Consider the following 21,228-nt stretch of genomic DNA (forward strand, 5'->3'; position numbering starts at 1 on the left):
GGTGTGGCTTGAGAGACTAAGGAGGTAGAAGTTCACTAATAAGCTTAGATCTAGTAGTCTTACCTGGAGCAGAATATGAAAAATAAGCGGAATTCACGTGGAGTTGATCCACGCCCACCTTCCTCACCCACATGGAGTAGAAATGGAAGAGTCTGCTGGAGTTTCTGATACAGGAGAAGGGCTATGCTACAAGCAGAGGCTAGAGAAGTTTACTGGAGGGGAGGTGGTGCTCATGCAATGGTGTCCCACTATGGATCTACTTGCAATAGCCATGGCTGATCATTCCGTGAGCTTATGTCGCAGCAAAGAGAATTGTGCGGATTACTATATATTAATTATTTGTAGGTGATATTGCATAGACTGTCGTGGACGCGTGTGTGGAGTGTACCTCCATCAGAAGCAGACGTGAGGGCTCTAGCGTGGAGGCCTGATGGTAGAGGTATAGTTATTTTATTATAATCAGCTGCATTGATTTATGGTATTTCCATTGCCCCATGCTCAGTGCTTGCAGTGGGCGGTAGTGATGGCTCAGTGTGTGTGTATATACAGTGTGGAGACTATACTAGCTGCATTGGTTTATGGTATTTCCATTGCCCCATGCTCAGTGCTTGCAGTGGGCGGTAGTGATGGCTCAGTGTGTGTGTACAGTGTGGAGGATGGGAACGCTCTGCACAGGTTCTCTGCAGGTGCACCAGTCACACATCTCTCGTGGAGACAGCTGGATGATATTGAGTGGGTGGAAATAATATTGTGTGGGCGGTGGTGTTTGTTATTTATATCCTCTTTCTCAGTTGTGGGGACACTAAATACGAGCAAAACTGGACCAAAATAATACCTCCATTGCCAGCACTGGATGCAAGGTGTGTGTGTGTGGGTGTATATGGAGTGCTCTGTGTACCGTGGTTGTCTGCAGCTCAGGAAGTTTCGAGAGCAGTCTCAAGGAAGAGTGAGTGGTAGATATGATGATGTCATAGCTAAAAATACTTACCAATCGGATTACCCTTGATAGTGTTTGTTGGCTATAAAAGAGGTTGTGTCTTAATTTCAAGGCTTAGGCACGTAGGAAACAACTTTGACCAGGAGTACATAGTACTCCTGCTTTGACAATGCCTCATTGTTATATTAAGAAAATGAGTGGTGATCGCTTTATAGCTACCTCTTTGTAGAGTGTGCTATTTAGTGATCAAAAAACCCAAATAACCCACTCAAACAATCAATTAAACAAAACGCACGCATGGAAACAGTAAGATATCTTTATAAGGCTTGTATGTGTGTTAACTGCCTGTAGTCCTAGCTGTACTGCAAGACTGCATGCAGGATAGAATGGTGAGGCATCTTCTCACCTGTAAGCTTAAGACTACAATAGTCTATGTCTAGAAATTAAATATTCTCAGTGATAAATTTCCCTATAGCTATATATACTTGACTGTGTAGCCAGCTGCTCTAGCTGTAGCTACACTTGGTTGTAGTGACAATGGATGCTTGTGTGAGTCTATGAATTCTGTTCACACTAGGGCGTAGTGTTTATGAATGTACTTCACAGCTCACCCCCACTTACCCCCCTCACACTCGATAAGTTGAATCATTGATCGCTGGTATATGCAAGCTGGTTTGTTTGGCCCTGATTTAGACCAATCTGAATCAATAATGATGATGTATTGCTCATAGCCTCCAGTCTGTATATAAGGGACCATCACACAAGCCAGTGTAGTAATTAGTCTACTATTGTACAGCAGTTCCACTGTACTGTCAAGAGTTTTCAAAGCCCCTTTGCTGAATCTTGTGTGAAGTTTCAACTCTGTTACATCATGTTGAAATAACTGGAACAATAGAGGGACCTTTTTTTAGAGTGTTCCCTCGCCCAATAAACCAAACAAAAAATCCACCTCTCATGTCTGACTTTATTAGTTGTTATAATTGTGGGCGGTTTGCTGTATTCATTAGTTGTGCTGACAATGTGGTATATGGTTTGCTGTGTTCATTAGTTGTGCTGACAGTGTGGTATGGTTGGCTGTATTCATTAGTTAAAAGCCTGTGTACATGTTAGAGATTACCATTGTCCCAGTGGTACTCTCCCTGGGAGAGCCCCAAGGTTGTTTACTCACGCTCTATAAGTTGTGTCATTGCTGGCTGACTGATATGTGCAAACTGGTTTGTGATTTGGACCAATCATAATCAATAATGATGATGTATTGCTCATAGTCTCCAGTCTGTATATAAGGCACCATCACACAAGCCAGAGTATATTAAAAGTACTGAGTACGGCAGTTCCACTGTACTGTCAAGAGTTTTCAAAAGCTTTTTTGCTGAATCTTGTGTGAAGTTTCAACTCTGTTACATCATGTTGAAATAACTGGAACAATAGAGGGACCTCTTTTTAGAGTGTTCCCTCGCCCAATAAACCAAACAAAAAATCCACCTCTCATGTCTGACTTTATTAGTTGTTATAATTGTGGCTGGTTTGCTGTATTCATTAGTTGTGCTGACAGTGTGGTATGTGTTTTATTGAGTGTTTCAGAGCCGGGTATTCCTGAGGTTATGTAAGGGGGAGAGGAGTAGCCAATCAGATGTTACTTCTGTAGATTGCATCATAGACTTTGAGCAAGCCTATAAAAGCCACTGACTGGGAAGCTGTAGCTACCTTATTCAGCTCTTGAATTTGTGTCACTTTTGAGATTTAATCTCCAACATCATGTCTGAGCCCATCAGACAAACATTTATGTTTTGGTGGTTGGTTTAAATGGGCACCCAACTCAGAGGGGCTCCTCTTAGTAGAGTGAGACCCTCCCACAAACAAAACAAAACAATTATTATGCGCATGTGTAGAGTTACTAGACGTACCTCCATTGCTTAAGTAATTAGTAAAACCAGTAGGTTTTACATAGGATTGGCAGTGGGTTTGCCTGTGTTTGGCAATATTTCAATTATTAGTAAAACCAGTAGGTTTTACATAGGATTGGCAGTGGGTTTGCCTGTGTTTAGCAATATTTCAATTATTTTGACTCATGTTCAAACTGTTCTATCTCTGCAGGGAAAGGCCACATCAAGAAACTGGCTGAACAGATAGTTTATTTAGCCTTTTCTCTCTTTGTATCTCTCATTTCATAATCCATAAACATTTTAATGAATAAATATTTTCATTTTAAAAATTGCACTATTTCGACGTTTCACCGCTCTTTGTCTGACTGACTAAGTAAGTAAGTAAGTAAGTAAGTAAGTAAGTAAGTTTCTTGCCCAGCATTTACTCCAAGTACAGCCATCTCCAGGACATTCTGCACAGGGTTTCCAAACGACTACAACCTGGATTACAAAGCGCTTCTTCAGATTTGCGATTGCTTCCACGAGGCAGATGACCTCTCAGTCTCTATTTCTCTTACCTAGACAATTCCGCCATCTTTAATGACTCAGCAATTGCGTTGTGGCCAATAATAATAGATAGGCGTGGCTAATAAACCGTCCGCCTAAAATCAGTGCAGCAGTGCTTTTCCAGAGCCTGAGGTGTTCCTTTTCTTCACACTGTTCAGCTCTAGCTCCCTTTCTCTGACAGGCATGCTATATGCACTGGCTAGATATCATGCTCTTAAAATGGCTGTCATTTAATACTGATTCGCAAATTCAACATAATTATCAAGTAATAAATTATTACTCATTATACTATAATTATTAGTCCAGAGATATTCGAGAAGATATCTGATTAGTCCTGTCTTCTCTTCTTGTACTGCCTCTTGACGTTCCACTTATGCATGTCATGATACGTAAACTGTACTGAAAAAGAAAGGGAATCCGACTAGAAAAACATTTGCAATGTGAAAAATTGCTAGGATTGGCCAGGGGAACCACAAAAAAGCGTGGGAACAAGAAATCAGACGAGAGCATAACTCCAATCCGTTACAACGTCATGAACATGTACAATACATAGTATATTAAATAATAGACTGTGTTCCAGATCCACCTATCAGCTTCCATCCACCACATCATTCCATGCAGTCACCAGTACGGTCCGTGCATGTTACTACGCATGGATGGACTGTGTGTACCTGTGCTCAACACTGCATGTATTAGGAACATCAATTCATCACAAATCATCATGATTATGTGCCCCACATTCTAAAATGGATGTATAATAAATATATATAGGGATTGGTCATCACTCCACCAGTAAAAATTGCGTGGCATATTGGCTGGGAAAACATGGGAAAACTACCAGTATACATGTGATTGACGTTGTAACGGATTGGAGTTATGCTCTCGTCTGATTTCTTGTTCCCACGCTTTTTTGTGGTTCCCCTGGCCAATCCTAGCAATTTTTCACATTGCAAATGTTTTTCTAGTCGGATAACTATAGTCCTGTCAGTTATGGACTGACTATCATTATACGCATTAATTGGTTGATAATAATATTATTATTAGCCATGTGGCTATGTATTCTCCCTATATAAATAATATTATTAGAGCTAATAATTATGTGCCTATAATTATGTTCTCCCCCTCTAGTGATAATAAATAATGTGGACTAGCTGCTCTGTAGTTACATGTATGTCACTCCAGAGCATTTACAGATTGTACGTATCATCATGTCATGTAGAATGTATGCTCCATCGCTTGCTCACTCTCCGCCGTAATTTTGTCGTATTCTCGAGGAACCTAAACTGTATGGTGTTTGGTGGCGGCGACAAGTTTACCTTTCCAGTCTTTTCAGGTGGACACTCCCCTCCAAGCATCATCCGGAGCTGAGCATTGATCGTTGCTTTGTCGGTGCCAATATCTGCCAGCCTTGTCACTATTTTTGCAGCAAGATCCAGCTTCTTTTGCTCGTTTTGAGCGTTCACCCGCTTGCTTTTCTCTTGTACAAGCCACACATCGAGTTCTGATTTAGCAGCGTTTATCTCGCGCTCCAGCTTCAATTCTCTTGCCCGTTCATCCATTTGTTCTTTTTTGTCCTGATATTCCAGCTGCTTTTGTTTCGTCTTTTCTTCCTCCAGTCTCAGTTTAGCTTTGGCTCCAATGTTTTGTATCTCAGCCAGCTGCAGTTGTTGCTGAATCTCGAGCTGCTTAATTCTTTCTTCAGCCTCTTTTACCAAACGCTTTGTTTCCTCCTGTTCTCTAGTCTTCTGCACCTCAGCTTCCAGCTCTGCCTTCCTCATCTCCAACTGTCTGGCATGTTGGGCATCATCCTCCTCCCTCTGCCTGGCCTGTCTTGCAGCCTCTGCTTGCCTAAAAAATAATATCAAAGAACAAGTTTGTAGTTATTTCTACTCACGTTACTAAATTCTGTCTTCTCACTTGAGCACACCTTCAGGATAGAAATGAAAGGTAAGTGTTGAGTACGTATAATTATTTGAATAGGACTTACTCTTCACAGGGGAGATCACCACGTATCTCTTTCAATCTATATCTGCCATATTGTCCCCCGCAGTCTGTGCATATCTTCCGAGGCATTCTTTCTGTCCTAGGCCTTTAGCAGAGTTGTATAGTCACTGTGTCTGAAGTAGTTGCTTCTATATACTGCATGGGAAATTTGTTTTGTGGCAGTTGTGTCTAATTGTGGGAGAGTCCCAGGGAAAGTATTGCACAGCTTTGGCTTGTGTGTGCATGCAGAAGAGGTACAACAGGCTAGGTGCAACTCTGGTGCAGCTCTAGCAATTAGCCTCTGATTGAAATTTAATTTAATCTTTATTCCGCTCACATGTTGTGTTATTGCCGAGTCAGCTAGTCTAATCGAACCGGCTGGCTTGCGAGACTACCTGCTTGAGAACTTTCAGAGCACCCTTCATGTGTATACAATCAAGGATTTATTGGGTCTAACACATTTATCATAGCTCTACAGTAATACTTTCCTCCCTATAACAACAAAGGCCTGTGTACATGTTAGAGATTACCATTGTCCCAGTGGTACTCTCCCTGGGAAAGCCCCAAGGTTGTTTACTCGCTCTCTCTATGACACTGACTAGTATGTGCAAGCTGGTTTGTGATTTAGACCAATCATAATCAATAATGATGATGTATTGCTCATAGCCTCCAGTCTGTATATAAGGCACCAATCACGCAAGCCAGGGTATATAAAATTATCAGTTGTACGGCAGTTCCACTGTACTGTCAAGAGTTTTCAAAAGCCTTTTTGCTGAATCTTGTGTGAAGTTTCAACTCTGTTACATCATGTTGAAATAACTGGAACAATAGAGGGACCTCTTTTTAGAGTGTTCCCTCGCCCAATAAACCAAACAAAAAATCCACATCTTATGTTGAATTGTGGCCGGTTGGCTGTATTCTTTGGTTGTGCTGACAGTGTGGTATGTGTTTTATTGAGTGTTTCAGAGCCGGGTATTTCTGAGGTTATGCAAGGGGGAGGAGTTCGAGTATAACGTTCTGTAGATTGGCTTGTGTGTGCATGCAGAAGAGGTACAACAGGCTAGGTGCAACTCTGGTGCAGCTCTAGCCTCTGATTGAAATTTAATTTAATCTTCATTCCGCTCACATGTTGGTGTTATTGCTGAGTCAGCTAGTCTAACACTGTACAACAGGTCAATGAACAATCTAAACGGCTGGCTTGCGAGACTACCTGTTGTTCGGGAACTTTCCTTGGAGAGCATCCTTCATGTGTATACATTTAATGATAATCGGGTTCCATTGGGTCTAACACATTTGTCTACGGGTTAACAGACCACTAAAACCCGTGGCCGCCTACGCCCCTTGGGTCAATAAGCTCATACATAATTTTGTTGAGCTTCCTTTGTTGCCATGGTAGACAATTTTCTATTCACCTGCCCAGAAATCCCTCAAGTTTATGACAGCATAAATTATAATGACAGTCATTTATACTTCCATGGTTATAATAATGGTAAAGGCCTGTATGTGTAGGGTTAAGGTTCAGGCTATTAGAGATTACCATTGTCCCAGTGGTACTCTCCCTGGGAAAGCTCCAAGGTTGTTTACTCACTCTCTCTATGACACTGACTAGTATATGTGCAAGCTGGTTTATTTGGCCCTGATTTAGACCAATCATAATCAATAATGATGATGTATTGCTCATAGCCTCCAGTCTGTATATAAGGGACCATCACGCAAGCCAGGGTATATTATTGCTGGTGTACGGCAGTTCCACTGTACTGTCAAGAGTTTTCAAAAGCCTTTTTGCTGAATCTTGTGTGAAGTTTCAACTCTGTTACATCATGTTGAAATAACTGGAACAATAGAGGGACCTCTTTTTAGAGTGTTCCCTCGCCCAATAAACCAAACAAAAATCCACATCTTACATGTATGTTGACTTTATTAGAGGGGTTGGCTGTTTTCTTTGATTGTACTGGCAGTGTGGTACGCTCGGGGTATTCCTATTCACAACAAAACAAAACAACAAAAGAACACTACGTCTATGCAAGTGAATTAACTGGTGTTATGATTGAGTGTTGTTGGACTATACCTCCATTGGCCTTAGCCTTTAATATTAGTTATGGACTGGCCGTTCGGTTCATGTGTTCTTTCTATATAGTGAGCGTATTAAATGTGGACTAGCTGCTCTGTACTTACGCGTATGTCACTCCAGAGCATTGTATGATATCATAAGTACTGCATTATTATCATTTCTGAGCTGGTACTGGCCAACCATTGGTTAGGTTGTCTGGTTATGAGCACACATGCATACTGTAATGGCCGTGTAGGCACACACAGTGACATAATGGCTTAGAAATATAGCCCCATCAGTTTTGGACTGGACTGACTGCTCAATATGTGTGCGTTCTACTCAATAGCTATAGGAGGTGTCAATGAGGAAATTTTGTTGTAAAAAACTCGTTATCATAAGTCAGCTTTGGTTTGCACAATATTGTATAGTTACGAACACAAATTAAAACTACAGAATATAGTCAGTCAAAGCCTACTGTAACTGGAGCTGTGCGCACTCGTTGACGTTCGATCTTTCTCTTGCTCGCTTTCGGCTGTTCTTTTGTCATATTCTCGAGAAACTTAAACTGTATGGTATTAGGTGGCGGCGGCAGGCTTACTTTCTCAATCTTTTCAGGTGGAAGCTCCCCTCCAAGCATCATCCGGAGCTGAGCATTGATTGTTGCTTTGTCTGTGCCAATCTCTGCCAGCACGCTCACTAATTTGGCAGCAAGGTCCAGCTGCTTTGTACGCTCCACTGCTTCAATCTCCTTTCTCTTTTGCTCGTTCTGAGCATTCACCTGTTCGGTTTGCTCCTGTTTCAGCTTCACCTCGCGGTCTGCATTAGCGTTGTTAATCGCACATTTCCGCTCCAATTGTTTTGTTTCTTCTTTCATATTGTCTCTTTTGTTCTGAGAATCCACTTGTTTTGTCTTTTCTTCCTCCAGTCTCAGTTTAGTTTTGGCTTCCACCACTCTTGCTTCGATCCTCTGCTGCTCATTCTTTGCTTGTATCTCAGCTGCCTGCATTTGTTGCTGAATCTCGAGCTGTTTACTTCTTTCTTTAGCCTCCAAACGCTTTGTTTCCTCCTCTTCTTTAGTCTTCTGCACATCAGCTTTAAGCTCTGCCTGCCTTATCTCCAACTGCCTGGTATGTGCTGCTTGCCTACAAAATAATCCCACTATATTGCAAGAAACAATTATTATTTTCTACTCACGTTACTAAATCCTGTCTTCTCCTTTCAGCACACCTTTAGAAATAGGAAAGGTTAGTGTTGAGTACGTATAATTATTTGAATACAACTTACTCTTCACAGGGGATATCATCACGTATCTCGGTCCATCTGTATCTGCCATATTCTCCCTTACAGTCTTCGCATATCTTCCTAGGCATCCTGTCAGTCTATTAACCAAAGATAGTAGGTAAAGGATGAGGGTACAGTTGTTTACACAATGTACTGGGTATTTTGTGGGCTAGATATAGTACACAGTGTCTGATTGTGGGACTGTCCCAGGGAAAGTACTGCACAGTTTTGGCTTGTTTGTGGGCAGAGAGTTGTGTACTGTGTGTTTAGTACTGTACATAAAAGTTTATGGTTTGTCTACTAATTGTGTTTGGGCCTTTCCCTGGGAAAATCCTTGTGTTCTTGTGTACAATACTCCATGACCAATGATATGGCCTGCTATCACATGAGTTCTCTAGCCAATGGCTTTACTTTAAATTAGCAACACTGGTAGAGAGAGCTAGTATAAAGGCTACTCTAGCTCACAGTTTCATCAAATCTAACAGTTTCTGGGGCCCCGTACAGAAAGGTGGCTGGTGTATGGATGGGCAGTTGTAGAGGCACTCCTCTCAGTAGAGTGAGCACCTCTTTCAAGCAATATAAACAACCAACTGCACAGTACATGTACGTACATGTATCGAGACACACTGTCTATACTATCAAGAGTTCTTACTACAATAGCCTTTGGTAGCTGTCCAATAGACTGGTTTGTGTGATATACATATAATTCATGTAATCAGAAATGTGGTTGGTTGTCCACGGACCCTCCCCACTTCATGCATCCATATTTATCAATGGAGTCCCCTCTTTTTGGAGCCCCAAATAAATGAAAGCACCGCAGGTGCTGATGCCTCGGTGGAGATGCCAAAGCTACATAACATAAAAGCTACTAAAGTCTATTTGTTGAGTTTGACCTTCATAAAGTTGTCATAACTTTGTCATACTTCACTGTAATTCATATACCATTGTTATTATACAAACAAAATATTGTGTCAACTTTCCATAAAACGCGTACATTATCTATAATTAGATTATAATGGTTCACAAACACAATCCTTAAAAGTTTAAAATCTTACTACATTCTGTACAATGTTCTCTATATGTTACTTTTTCTGTCTCTTCATGCATAATATTGTTCCTGTATAGGTGGAGCGCAACATCCTCCCTTTGCTTGTGGTACATCAATGTCTAGCATGTTCATTAGTGCAGCGAACATGGTTTTTCTTTCTGCTTCTTGGTAATTTTCCAGAGTGTTTGTCACAGCTCGGAATTGGCCCAGCATTTGAATTCGGAACGCCATTACTTCACCTTGGGCTTGCATTAGCTTTGTTTCTTCCTCGGCTTGAACTTGCTTCGTTGCCTCGATGACTTCGGCTCGTTTGGTTTGGTTCTCCTCCTTTGCTTGGGTCTGTTTTGTTTTCTCCTCCTCAATCCTCAAGTCAATTGCTTTGGCCTCTATTTCACTTAGCCTCTTCTTGACGTCTAGCTGCTTTAGAGTAACCTTATTCTTTGCTTCATTTTCTTTGATTCTCTCTTCAACATCTTTCTCGTGTATGGCACGTTTTGTTTCTTCCTCAGAATCTTTTACATGTTTGAGACGTTTAGTTTCCTCTCCAGCGTCTGTTGCGTGGTTGTTACGTTTCGTTTTTTCTTCTGACTCTTTTGCATGTTTGGCATTTTTTGTAGCATCATCTAATTCCCTCCTTGCCATCTCTCGTCTGTGCTCTTCCTCACTAAAGGATCACCTTAATTTATATTAATTATGCTAGTCAGAAATCTTACCTAGTTTCACTTTTTCTTTTTTTCTCTGCACATCTGTGATGGTATAATAATAATAGTATTATTAGATTTAGTTGCATTGTGCAGCATACTTTTTACAGGTTAGACTGTCAGTTGGCTGGTGGCCCCATATTCCATAGTGCGAGTTGCAATCGTCACAGATATTCTTGCCCCATTTTGGAGTAGCCATTCTTAATCGTGAGATGATCCTCTGCTATCACTGTAGACAAAATTAATCTTATGGCCTTTTGTAGAACAGCTTCTGGTGCCCCCCCACCCCCCCTGGGAAAATATCTAGAGACAATGTATGGACTTTCCCTGGGAAGGTCCCTTTATAAGTTTGTTTTTCCAGCCAGAGTTCATGACTATTACATGTAAATTCATACTTTGCTGGGCTCCAACATACCACATTCATACTTGATTGATGGCACCTTTCACAATTATTTACAGTAGACCATGGCCAGTTTACAGTAGACCAGGTTGCTATGTATTTGACAGAGGAGGGATCATTGCTGGGCAGAAGTGAAGTATGGGAAATGTAACTTCTGTCATTATTTATTAGTCATCACAGTTTTGGCTTGTGTGTGGGCAGAGAGTTGTGTACTGTGTGTTTAGTGTACAGGGTTTTGCAAAATCCTTGCAACAGGGCTAAACAGACACTGCAAAGACTTCCATATATGGAAGTCAACTGCTGACTATAATATTTTGGGTACAGGGTTTTGCAGAGTTCTTGTAACAGGGCTAAGCAGACACAGCAATGACTTCCATATATGGAAGTCAACTGCTGACTTTTACTTATTATTACTTTTATTATTGTACATGTGCAGGTATCTGTATTTTGAATTGAAAGATGTCCTGGAGCCTTAAGAGAGCATCAGCTTATTCACAAGATTTAATTAAGGTGGTGGGTGGTGCACCATGGAAATGCTTATCAGGGTGTCATTGAAAAGAGCAACAGTTCTGCACACAGTTGAAGCAAATTGTCTTGTCACCAACTTTACGACATTTCCACCTGGTACACCGTCCATGCACCACCTTAAATTTTGTCAGGATGTCCTCCTGATCTTGTGATGCTCTCTTTTAGGCTCACAGGACAACTTTCAATTCAAGCCATTCAAATAATTATACACATACCAGAGTGTCATACAATTGCAATTAGAGAGGGGACTTTCAAACATTACCATTTGAAACATCACCAGAACATAAAAAAAAAGGTCAACAGTTATTTCGATACCCTACCGCTATGGACACTCAAATACAACTGAGTACATTTTAGGGGGGGGGGGATTGGAGCCAGAGGAGGGATATAATCATATCCCTCCTCTGTATGAGCAGTATGACACCCTGCATAGTACACACAATATTTTAAGTCAGCAGTTGACTTGACTTCCATATATGGAAGTCATTGCTGTGTCTGTTTAGCCCTGTTGCAAGAATTCTGCAAAACCCTGTATGCCATAAAAATTCATGGTTTGTCTACTAATTGTGTTTGGGCCTTTCCCTGGGAAAATCCTTGCAGTTCAGCTGTTGCAATACTCCATTGATCAATGATGTGGCCTGTTTCTGTCACATGATTTCTCTAGCCAATGGCTTTGCTTTACATTTAGTTACGCTAGTAGAGCTAGTATAAAAGCAGCTACTCTAGCTCACATTTTCATCAAATCCAAGTTTCTGGGGCCCATACAGAAAGGTGGCTGGTGTATGGATGGGCAGTTGTAGAGGCACTCCTCTCAGTAGAGTGAGTACCTCTTTCAAGCAATGTAAACAAAAATGACAATCAATGCCCAGTATGCACGTACATGTATAGAGATGTGCACTAGCTTCTGTTTCTATATAGGAGAGATAAGTATCTAAACAGTTGAAGACGTGTCAAGTAAGACCTATAGCTACTAGTTACAGTGTTGCTTGTAGCGTCAAGTAAGACCTATAGCTACTAGTTACAGTGTTGCTGTACTTTATATACTTTGTTTGAAATTACAATTGTTTGTGGGACTGTCCCAGGGAAAGCACTGCACAGTTCACAGTTTTGGTTTGTGTGTGGGCAGAGTTGTGTACTGTATCTTTATAGTGTATGCCATAAAGATTCATGATTTGTCTACTAATTGTGTTGTTTGCGAGCCTGGGAAAATTCTTGTTTTTGCAGCTGTTGACCAATGATTCAGAGGAGGTCGGACATCACTTGAACTTTCACTAATTATGACCTTTTAATGACATTTCAGGCCAAATTGCTTTTCGTTTTTGCTGACTCAGCAGTAGAACATGACTGGATCTAGGGGATCTAGCTAGTATGGGTATTATGTACTGATAGGGTTAGGTCCAGTAACCATCATAGACACCAAACACAACTAGCTGTCAACAGATTCAGACAGAAACCGCGTGCAAAAATATTGTCTCATGAATCAGTCGCCCTCTATAACATACTCATGATTAGGCCGCTGAAAGTTCAAGTGATGTCCGACCTCCTCTGCAATGATATATATGGCCTGTTTCTGTCACATGATTTCTCTAGCCAATAGCCTAAAGTTTCTGGGGCCCATACTGGGGTGGTTGAGGGACTCCTCTCAGTAGACTGAGTACCTCTTTCAAGCAATATAAACTAATCACAACCAACTGCCCAGTACATGTACGTATATATAGAGATAGCCTCGATTCCAGGCCGTATTTTAATCGGCCTTGAATCGAGGCTAATATAGAGACAGACTGTCTACGTAACACTAGGAATGTAGAGAACAACGTACTAACGGTTGACACAGTATATACTTTATATTGTGTGCTTTATGTTGTCTCGCCATCAAACATAATGGTCATAAGGTATATTTTGATATTAAGTGTGATTTATCACCAGTGCAAAGTATATAATACCTACAAGTACGTGCAAAAAGCTTAGTTTTTCAGTCCTCAGCCTCAGGCTTCTTATACAGGAGCTGTAACAGGGCGTACACGCCGATACACTGTGTTCGGCTCTTCTTTTATCTTGGGAAGAGTGTTGGGAAGAGTGTTGTGGTCACTGGCTCTGTCTGGATTCTCGAACGTGCCAATTAACTTAGTTATCAAGGAAGCGGCCATTGTCTTGTCTATTCCAATATTGGCCATGTTTTCTATTACACTTGCGCATTGGGCCAGTATTTCTTTCTTTGCTTGTAGCTGTTTGGTACACTCTGTAGCCTCAGTCTCCTTTCTCTTTTCCTCAGCCTGAACTTTGGTCTGCTTTGTACGTTCCTGTGCCTCCCTGAACACATATTCTGCTTTGGTGTTGTCACCTTCACTTGATATCTTCATCTGCTTTGTTTTCTCTGCAGCCATGTCTCTCTTTGATTTTGCTATAATATCTTCTTTTTCCTTTTGAATTTCTATTTGCCTTGCCTGCAGTTGTCTGGCATGTTCAGCATCATCGATTGCATTTTTCTTTGCAATTGCAGCCTCATCTTCAGCTCTTTCTTTGCGATTTCAGCCTCATCTTCAGCTCTCTTCTTTGCAATTGCAGCCTCATCTTCAGCTCTCTTCTTTGCAATTGCAGCCTCATCTTCAGCTTTCTTCTTCGCAATTGCAGCCTCATCTTCAGCTTTCTTCTTCGCAATTGCAGCCTCATCTTCAGCTTTCTTCTTTGCAATTGCAGCCTCATCTTTAGCTAACTTCTTTGCAATTGGAACGGTATCTTCAGCTTTCTTCTTTGCAATTGCAGCCTCATCTTCAGCTAACTTTTTTGCAATTGCAGCCTCATCTTCAGCTAACTTCTTTGCAATTGCAGCCTCATCTTCAGCTAACTTCTTTGCAATTTCAGCCTCATCTTCAGCTAACTTCTTTGCAATTGCAGCCTCATCTTCAGCTTTCTTCTTTGCATTTTCAGCCTTATTTTCAGCTACCTTTTTTTCTGTTTCTGCCGCGCTAAGCATGCGGTGTGTGTGTGTGTGTGTGTGTGTGCAATGGTAAATTACCAATTACTAAAATATATAATACGTACCTTTCTTCTTTGGTTCTGCGTGTTTTTGCACAACTGCAAAAGGTATAATAATTATAGATCTCTATACATAACAAACATGTAGTGATTGTATTGCGGTAGGCACAGACTTCGCATGCTCCTTACTATTCACAGGTACAGCTTTTGCTTTCAAACACCGACACTGTCCAGCCATGCCGGGTACAGCAGTCACTGCAAATCTTTCTTCCAAACATTGTTTCAGCTGGAGAAGTCTGGATACTTAATTTAGGTAGCTAGTTGTAAGTTTGCAATGCCCAGTCAAAAGTCTTGGTTGTCCTATATATATAGTACACACAGGAAGGTGTGTATGATGCATGTCATAAGCACAATTGTCATACTGGTTATTGCCCAGCCAGAGTGCAACATGCCATAATTATATTGCTCTGCGGCTCTCGGGCATTATGTCATCCAGTACAATATATGGCATGTTGCACGAGGGCGCCTGCATGCAATAACTTGTTGCCCAATGACGTTAAACTGGTCATATAAATCGTAATAAAAGACATGTGTTTTGAAGGAATTTAGTGTATTCATTAGTTTTGCATTCCATAGTAAATTTTTAGGTTTTCTTCCCACTAGTAGTTATAAAAGTAGTAGCCTATAAAAGGGACCAAAATGAGTTATTGGGTAGGATGGTGGGGCGTAAGTCCCAAATGGATATCTCTTAAAGAAGTCTACTGCATTTACACACAGTGCAAGTGCATATAATCCAGTGCAATATATGGCAGTGATGCAATATGCCCTGCACTGGGGAACAACTATAGATTTCAGTTGGTGGGGCAGAAGTTAAAGGTTGATGTGCAGTCAACCATGACCACTAATTGCATGAAACATAAAGTGTGTGGTCATGATTGAGTGCTGCCAACCAACCTGAAATCCTCTGTATGTAGTCTACTATTACATTGTATATATATTATGCTTAAATTGATAATCAAATGCGTGGTTTTCTAAATACAGAACTATAACTCCCCTTAAACATGCCAATGCGTGTTTGCCTGTGAACACCTAAACTGCCCAAATCTCCAGGTGTTTGTACGAGACAGCAGTGACACTGTTTTTTGCCGTTGTTTTTCTTGGCCTCAAAACCATTCTAATATTCCCAGCCAGGCATTTAATTAAGATTTGGATCATGGCAATATCATTATCCTAGGCAGTCACATTTTTTTGCATGGTTGCTTATCCCCCTATAGCCTGAATGAAACGTCTGTCTTGGAGAGTGTACCATTCATGTGAATGATTTGAATGCCATTGTTCGTTGGGTCGAACACATTAATTTTTACATATATAACTGAGGCTATGAATTTATTGTCCGAGACTAATTGCCACTGTTCTAGTGGTACTCTCCCTGGGAAAGCCCCATAGCCTTAGTGGTACTCTCCCTGGGAAAGCCCCTTAGCCTTTACAGGGCTGTCCCGGAAGGTCCCCAAATACACCAAATATGCTTAGAAGTCTTGCACCCCCACCACAATTGATTTAGAGACATTTTATAGTGGTTTGCCCCACCATTGTGTGTGTGACCTTCTCCTGTGTTTGTGCTCTTGCAACACTCCATTGACTATAGATATGGCCCCGTGTCTCTCACATCATTTCTCTAGCCAATAATTAGGTACACCATAGCTAGTAGCTTGGCTCACTTTTTACACACCAAATCCAAAGCCAGTTTCTGGAGCCAATTGCAATAATACAGAAAGGGTGGCTGGGGCAGAATGGGCAGTTGTAGAGGGACTCCTCTCATTGAGTGAGTACCCCTTTCAGGCAATCAGTATACAGTGCAGTTGGTGTTTGTACATGTACACACTGTCTATACTGACAGTATAGTCAATGACAGTAGTTACTGTATAGACTGTGTACATGTGTGTACACAATGTAACTCAATGATTGTGTGTTGTCTGTTTCTATAGGAGAGATAAGCATCCATCAGACCCTAAACAGTTGAAGACTCGATCTAAGTAAGATCTATTTTAGCTCCTAGTTATACAGTGTTGCTGTGTTATCTTCTCTCTCTCTCTTTCACACAGTAAACTCAACCTATTGCTGATTGGTGATGAGGTGAAATGTAGATGTCGTGTATACCATTAAAATGATAATACCCTACTTTTTAGACCCTAGTTGTTTTGGGGCATAATTATTTCCAAAGCATCCACTCTTTATCAATACTCTCTCCACATGCACACACTGTACAGGCTGGAAGAGTCACTCTGAGTGTGTCTGGGATATTCCTATCAGCATGCATTGAACTAGGAAACACATCAGTATGTACAAGTCATGCATTATAATTATAATGGATGATTAAATATTATGTCGATTCTTCAGAAGTCCCTCAGTCATGTGATGAGCACATGGTTGTCCCAAGACTTCAAGGATCTGTGCTGTACTGCACTGTGTTCCCTTCCACCCAATAGGACAGAGCTGGACCTCTGTGTGCAAATGGTAAATCAATGGTCGATATCAGATCTCACAACATGAACTTTGATGACACCATTTGAAACGTCTCTTCTAAGCTTTCAGAATAGAAATTGGATCCATGGAATTAAGCTGAAAGAGTCTCCAGAGCATTATGGGGTTGTAGTTGAATCTTTCAACAGACCTAACTTGAGTACCGTTGATCCAAAGTCAACATTTTATGATTTTCTGAAAGCTTAGAAAGAGGCGTTTCAAATGATGTATTTCAATCCAAAATTTCATCGGGGCCCTAATTTGTCAGTTTTCGGCCTTGGACCATGGGCTATTATTCATGGTATCGCTAAATTGGCAAATAATTTTATCGCTCAAATATAAACTTTGATGAGACCATTTGAAAGGTCTCTTTCTAAGCTTTCAGAAAATCAGAAAATCGTTGAAATTGGATCTATGGAATTCAAGTTATGGCAGCTGAAAGAGCTCCCAAACCATTGATTAAACGGGGGAGGGGAATGTAGTTGAACATAGATAAATTGTTTAGTGTGCTATTATTTCTCTACAGACTAGCACGCCACTGTTCTCAACCAATCAGTGTGAGTTGCGACACACTGCTCTCATGTTTGGTCAGATCACCGCTCTCCTCGACTATATCAACTCTGCCCTCAAGTCAATGTATGAAGCGTGGGAGGATCTACTCATCACCATGGACACCAAACTAGCTGCCTATGCCACTGTGAGTACTCACCCACCACTACCATCGCCATTCTCTCATTAATATTCATCAGTATAGCTCTTAAGACTGGGAGATAATAACTGCCCATCACCTACGTATAATATTTAAGTGATTATTCTCCTTGTTAATTTTGATAAAGCCTTGGCCCCTCCCCTCCCTTTCAGACATTGCCTGAGGGTCAGACGGTGGGGGATGAGCTTCTGGTATTGCTGGCATGTGGGAGAGCACGGTGAGACCACACCCCCTCACCATCGCTAACTCCATTCTATATCATTACCTCACAGGAACGAGTTACAGACATTTCTAATTGACGAACTCAGTGCAGTTGTAAGTACACGCATGCCATAGAATTCAGTCGTGTGCATAAAATAAATTAAAATAAAACCATAAAACATAACAAAAATATTATATTACAGGGTGTGAAGAAGCTGGGGTTGTCTTTAGAGCTCTCGTACACAAACATCCGCAAGTATCTTCTCTGCTACCTAAACTGCAGTATACAGAGCTTACTCCTCCACTTGACTGATGTACTGGGCATGTCGCGATGGACTGACAAGTTTGGAGCACTCGGACTCTCCGAGGACGCTGTTCAAAGTGGGCGGCAATTTTATAATGGATATAATTATTGTTTGTCATGTCATGTACGTACGTTTCAGAATGTATCAATCATTTGGGGACGTTTGCTCTCAAGGCACAAGAATTTCTTTTGTAAGCTAATGCTAGTAGATACCTACTATATATGCTGACCCCCCCCCCCCCCCCCCTACCCTAACAGTGCAATCGATCGATCACTACAAAGTACTAAGACATTCTTTGTCTGGCTCTACACAAGTGAGTTGTTTCAACTATATATAAGTTTTCTTCAATCGTATATGAATCTCAGCTATACTGAAGTTATCTTGTGAACCTCTCCCCAAGGACTGCAATGAGGTATAGCAACTATTGCATGCATGGTTTGTATGTTGGTCCCCATTTTTTGAATTCTATTTACCCTTTGCCATTATACGTAGGGGTTTTGCTAGTTTGTATACACTCAGTTTAATATACCACAACACAAAATGCCTGGAATCAAGGCTAAACTATATATCACAATAATTATATGGTTGCATGTCTATTCCATCTCCTAGAGTTTGACACCGGATGAGCTGAAGCTGATGATTGACTTCCTTGGGAAGCGACTCAGAAGGGTACGTGGGTTATATACTGTTAATTGGCATGGTGATGATGTCACTCTGTGTAGTCGGCCAGTGGGGAGGGAGACTCGCGGACCTTTAACCTTGAGGTCGTAGGTCAATATCTGGTGGATGAAGATCTTGTGTACGTAGAGGTATGGAGTGTTGTCAACGGTTACCTGATATAATTATACCGACACAGGAGAGTCCACCAACACGATGGGATAAACTTGTAGAGGCAGCAGATCTCGCTTCTGAGCCGTGGATATTTAAACCAAATCCCAAGAAATCACTCGTTCAGTTGTTTCATACACTACACAAGAATATTGACGAAACATTCGCACAACCAATGGTAAGGAATAATCATTAGCTAATTATCATGGCCATGTACGGTGCTACTATAGGCACACATGGAACAGTCCTTCACCTCTAAGCCCACAGTCAACCTCAACCATTACCAGTGAGTGGAGTGTAGTCTGGCCATAAGCCAGTTACGTACGTAATTCATGTTCATTAAAATTATTGTAGGCTTCAAAAAGATGTTGGATCATCATCACTCATCCCTCACCAACTATTGTGAGTACATAGCAACACAGTAGATCTATACACGTCATGTGATAGGCCTACCTATCAGGATCTGAGATCTCACTTTGCAAACCTTCAAGTTATATGAGTCTCTATATATAACTTTTGATTTCTTAACCTAGGGCCAACTTTGTCTATGAGGACAGTGTGTTCGTGTTCTACCCCTCTCAACTGAGTGAGAGCAGCTGTGGACAGGGAACATGTGATCTCACCCTCCAGTCATGTGATGGCAGTCGTAAAGGATGGTTCCATATTAGTGAAGTGCCCGCCTTGAGCAAAGATCAGGACACTAAACAAAAGTTAGTAAAAATTAACTAGCTGATTCTAAACTCATGTCAGTCTGAAAATTTAATCCATCGAATATTGTGTGCCTTCCATGTAAGTAATTATGCCATTATTTTCTGCAGATGCTGTATAATGAGTCTGCTTCCGTACAATGAAGACACTCTTTCGGTTCTCTTTTGCTACCTCCCTTGGGAGCAGCCACAGACCACACCCAGTCCAGAAAGCTCGCCTGTTCCCGAGGGATCTGATATCATCTACCATCACGCTGTCGGACAGCTGGCCCTCGAGGCTCTCGTGAGCTGTGTGCTTTGTGAGGGTGTGGAGAGTATGGATGTGGGGGCGGTGTTGACGCAGGTGTGTGCCCTGGGGCCATTCAAGGCAGGAAGCATGGCCGTCAGTGGAGCAAGGAAAGTGGCTGCAGTGGTAAGTCAATTCATGATTAGGTATGGTATGTTTCACCTAACTCAATCGAAACTAAAAATCAAAATGTTGCTTCAAGTGTGTAGACTAGTGTACAGAGCCTTTGGTGTGGTCCCACAGTGTGCACTGTAGCTAGTGTACAGAGCCTTTGGTGTGGTCCCACAGTGTGCACTGTAGCTAGTGTACAGAGCCTTTGGTGTGGTCCCACAGTGTGCACTGACAATGTTTTGTCTAATAATTTTATCGTATTTTTACAGTTGACTGCAAATGGAAGAAAGATTCGTTTGTTTGATGTGGATGCAGAAGAAGATGATGATGATTGATAATGAACGGACATACATCATACAATCATTAGCTAGATAATTATTGCATTTATAATATTATCATGATTTTGCTAAAATGGAACAGTAAACATTTCATTAACGACGATTTTTGCTTATTAGAACAACAACCATTATACCATGATTTTGCTAATGGAACAGTAAACATTTAATTAACAATTATTGCTTATTAGAAAAACAACATAGAATGTTGCTAATGGAACAGCTAACTGGTGTGCTTTATATAGAATAAGTGAACAATGATCTGCTTCTTGTGCTTTACAGTGCTCTACTACCTTATAGCTGGAGGGGTGGCAAGATATTGTGAGGACAACTTGAGGCTGAGCTCGAGGTATAAGAATGAGGACAGGAAAAAGGCTAAATCGTTGGACAGAGGTGTCACTGTGGCAAACTTCAGCAACGCTATAATATCAACCATTCTAAGCAGTATTTCCCTATATTGTCTGAACAGTCAACAAAGAACAGACATTTACTTGACGAGACCCAGCAGCATAGCACAATGGACCATAGAAAGTGTGTGTGGATACATCTTTGTCGAATTTACGTTCATTTTTGGCAACAAGTATCGACTATCGGCTAAGTACTGGAGGTTGACTAAAAGAGCTGTGATGCACACGTTGATCTTTCATAGTGTTGCTCTATTAGGATTATCGTCAGTGTTGCTATTTGACACTGGTTATGCTATAGCCCTGTGGGTGATATGGTCTGAGCTAACCAGCGTGTTCCTGACTATTGAAGAGTACATGGAAGAGACGATTATTGAACTGAACTTTCCACTTATATTCCAGATTGTGAAAACTTGCACGAGTGTTATTTTTGTCCTACAGAGAATTGTGTTATTCCTGGGACTCCTGTGGTTGTGTGGGCAACAGTTC

At 41.2% G+C, this 21,228-nt stretch overlaps 5 protein-coding genes and 1 long non-coding RNA gene across 8 annotated transcripts; 2 read left to right on the forward strand and 4 right to left on the reverse strand.

Moving 5' to 3' along the window:
* The first annotated feature begins 5 nt into the window (after positions 1-5).
* Positions 6-20,477, forward strand: LOC135346485 (anaphase-promoting complex subunit 4-like). Of its 3 annotated transcripts, none has more exons than XM_064544109.1 (24): positions 6-286; positions 346-439; positions 606-732; positions 792-860; positions 914-946; positions 16,319-16,366; positions 16,436-16,466; positions 16,601-16,669; positions 16,731-16,847; positions 17,380-17,550; positions 17,715-17,779; positions 17,835-17,877; positions 17,967-18,144; positions 18,207-18,258; positions 18,326-18,381; positions 18,434-18,480; positions 18,678-18,737; positions 18,791-18,877; positions 18,925-19,074; positions 19,127-19,182; positions 19,251-19,298; positions 19,430-19,606; positions 19,715-20,015; positions 20,270-20,477. In XM_064544109.1, exons 1-24 carry the CDS (start codon positions 143-145, stop codon positions 20,333-20,335), a joined length of 2,289 nt encoding a protein of 762 aa, XP_064400179.1. In that variant the 5' UTR covers positions 6-142; the 3' UTR covers positions 20,336-20,477. The 3 variants fall into 3 exon arrangements, with proteins under 3 accessions (XP_064400179.1, XP_064400180.1, XP_064400182.1); XM_064544110.1 differs by having other exon boundaries at positions 238-286; positions 503-732; XM_064544112.1 differs by lacking the exons at positions 6-286; positions 346-439; positions 606-732; positions 792-860; positions 914-946 and adding an exon at positions 16,109-16,155.
* LOC135346492 (uncharacterized) lies at positions 954-5,093 on the forward strand. Its single transcript, XR_010398043.1, has 2 exons — positions 954-2,874; positions 2,944-5,093. It is a non-coding gene; the product is annotated as an uncharacterized LOC135346492 (long non-coding RNA).
* LOC135346489 (uncharacterized) lies at positions 4,490-5,505 on the reverse strand. Its single transcript, XM_064544117.1, has 3 exons — positions 5,354-5,505; positions 5,261-5,293; positions 4,490-5,214 (listed from the first exon to the last, which is right to left on the reverse strand). Exons 1-3 carry the CDS (start codon positions 5,437-5,439, stop codon positions 4,578-4,580), a joined length of 756 nt encoding a protein of 251 aa, XP_064400187.1. The 5' UTR covers positions 5,440-5,505; the 3' UTR covers positions 4,490-4,577.
* Positions 7,770-8,862, reverse strand: LOC135346488 (inner centromere protein B-like). Its single transcript, XM_064544116.1, has 3 exons — positions 8,684-8,862; positions 8,594-8,626; positions 7,770-8,541 (listed from the first exon to the last, which is right to left on the reverse strand). Exons 1-3 carry the CDS (start codon positions 8,767-8,769, stop codon positions 7,860-7,862), a joined length of 801 nt encoding a protein of 266 aa, XP_064400186.1. The 5' UTR covers positions 8,770-8,862; the 3' UTR covers positions 7,770-7,859.
* On the reverse strand, positions 9,579-10,692 carry LOC135346490 (probable serine/threonine-protein kinase kinX). The gene is made up of 3 exons (XM_064544118.1): positions 10,531-10,692; positions 10,442-10,474; positions 9,579-10,392 (listed from the first exon to the last, which is right to left on the reverse strand). Exons 1-3 carry the CDS (start codon positions 10,626-10,628, stop codon positions 9,780-9,782), a joined length of 744 nt encoding a protein of 247 aa, XP_064400188.1. The 5' UTR covers positions 10,629-10,692; the 3' UTR covers positions 9,579-9,779.
* Positions 13,226-14,677, reverse strand: LOC135346491 (tol-Pal system protein TolA-like). Its single transcript, XM_064544120.1, has 3 exons — positions 14,523-14,677; positions 14,400-14,432; positions 13,226-14,323 (listed from the first exon to the last, which is right to left on the reverse strand). Exons 1-3 carry the CDS (start codon positions 14,609-14,611, stop codon positions 13,789-13,791), a joined length of 657 nt encoding a protein of 218 aa, XP_064400190.1. The 5' UTR covers positions 14,612-14,677; the 3' UTR covers positions 13,226-13,788.
* Positions 20,478-21,228: the final 751 nt, after the last annotated feature.

The sequence above is a fragment of the Halichondria panicea genome, chromosome 13 (genome assembly GCF_963675165.1).
Source record: "Halichondria panicea chromosome 13, odHalPani1.1, whole genome shotgun sequence".
Classification (NCBI taxonomy): Eukaryota; Metazoa; Porifera; class Demospongiae; order Suberitida; family Halichondriidae; genus Halichondria; species Halichondria panicea.

Bases quoted from the DNA above. Each gene is read 5' to 3' on its own strand.
- LOC135346488 (XM_064544116.1), bottom strand. From the start codon at position 8,769: ATGCCTAGGAAGATATGCGAAGACTGTAAGGGAGAATATGGCAGATAC. The intron at 8,627-8,683 runs GTAAGTTGTATT...CTATTTCTAAAG, and splicing joins GATGATATCCCCTGTGAAGA to GTGTGCTGAAAGGAGAAGAC. The intron at 8,542-8,593 runs GTGAGTAGAAAA...ATTATTTTGTAG, and splicing joins AGAAGACAGGATTTAGTAAC to GCAAGCAGCACATACCAGGC.
- LOC135346490 (XM_064544118.1), bottom strand. From the start codon at position 10,628: ATGGCTACTCCAAAATGGGGCAAGAATATCTGTGACGATTGCAACTCG. The intron at 10,475-10,530 runs GTATGCTGCACA...ATACCATCACAG, and splicing joins GACAGTCTAACCTGTAAAAA to ATGTGCAGAGAAAAAAAGAA. The intron at 10,393-10,441 runs GTAAGATTTCTG...GTGATCCTTTAG, and splicing joins AAAAGAAAAAGTGAAACTAG to TGAGGAAGAGCACAGACGAG.
- LOC135346491 (XM_064544120.1), bottom strand. From the start codon at position 14,611: ATGTTTGGAAGAAAGATTTGCAGTGACTGCTGTACCCGGCATGGCTGG. The intron at 14,433-14,522 runs GTAAGGAGCATG...TACCTTTTGCAG, and splicing joins AAAAGCTGTACCTGTGAATA to TTGTGCAAAAACACGCAGAA. The intron at 14,324-14,399 runs GTACGTATTATA...CCGCATGCTTAG, and splicing joins CGCAGAACCAAAGAAGAAAG to CGCGGCAGAAACAGAAAAAA.
- LOC135346485 (XM_064544109.1), top strand. From the start codon at position 143: ATGGAAGAGTCTGCTGGAGTTTCTGATACAGGAGAAGGGCTATGCTAC. The intron at 18,481-18,677 runs GTATAGCAACTA...TCCATCTCCTAG, and splicing joins TCCCCAAGGACTGCAATGAG to AGTTTGACACCGGATGAGCT. The intron at 19,183-19,250 runs GTGAGTGGAGTG...AAATTATTGTAG, and splicing joins GTCAACCTCAACCATTACCA to GCTTCAAAAAGATGTTGGAT.
- LOC135346489 (XM_064544117.1), bottom strand. From the start codon at position 5,439: ATGCCTCGGAAGATATGCACAGACTGCGGGGGACAATATGGCAGATAT. The intron at 5,294-5,353 runs GTAAGTCCTATT...TCTATCCTGAAG, and splicing joins GGTGATCTCCCCTGTGAAGA to GTGTGCTCAAGTGAGAAGAC. The intron at 5,215-5,260 runs GTGAGTAGAAAT...ATTATTTTTTAG, and splicing joins AGAAGACAGAATTTAGTAAC to GCAAGCAGAGGCTGCAAGAC.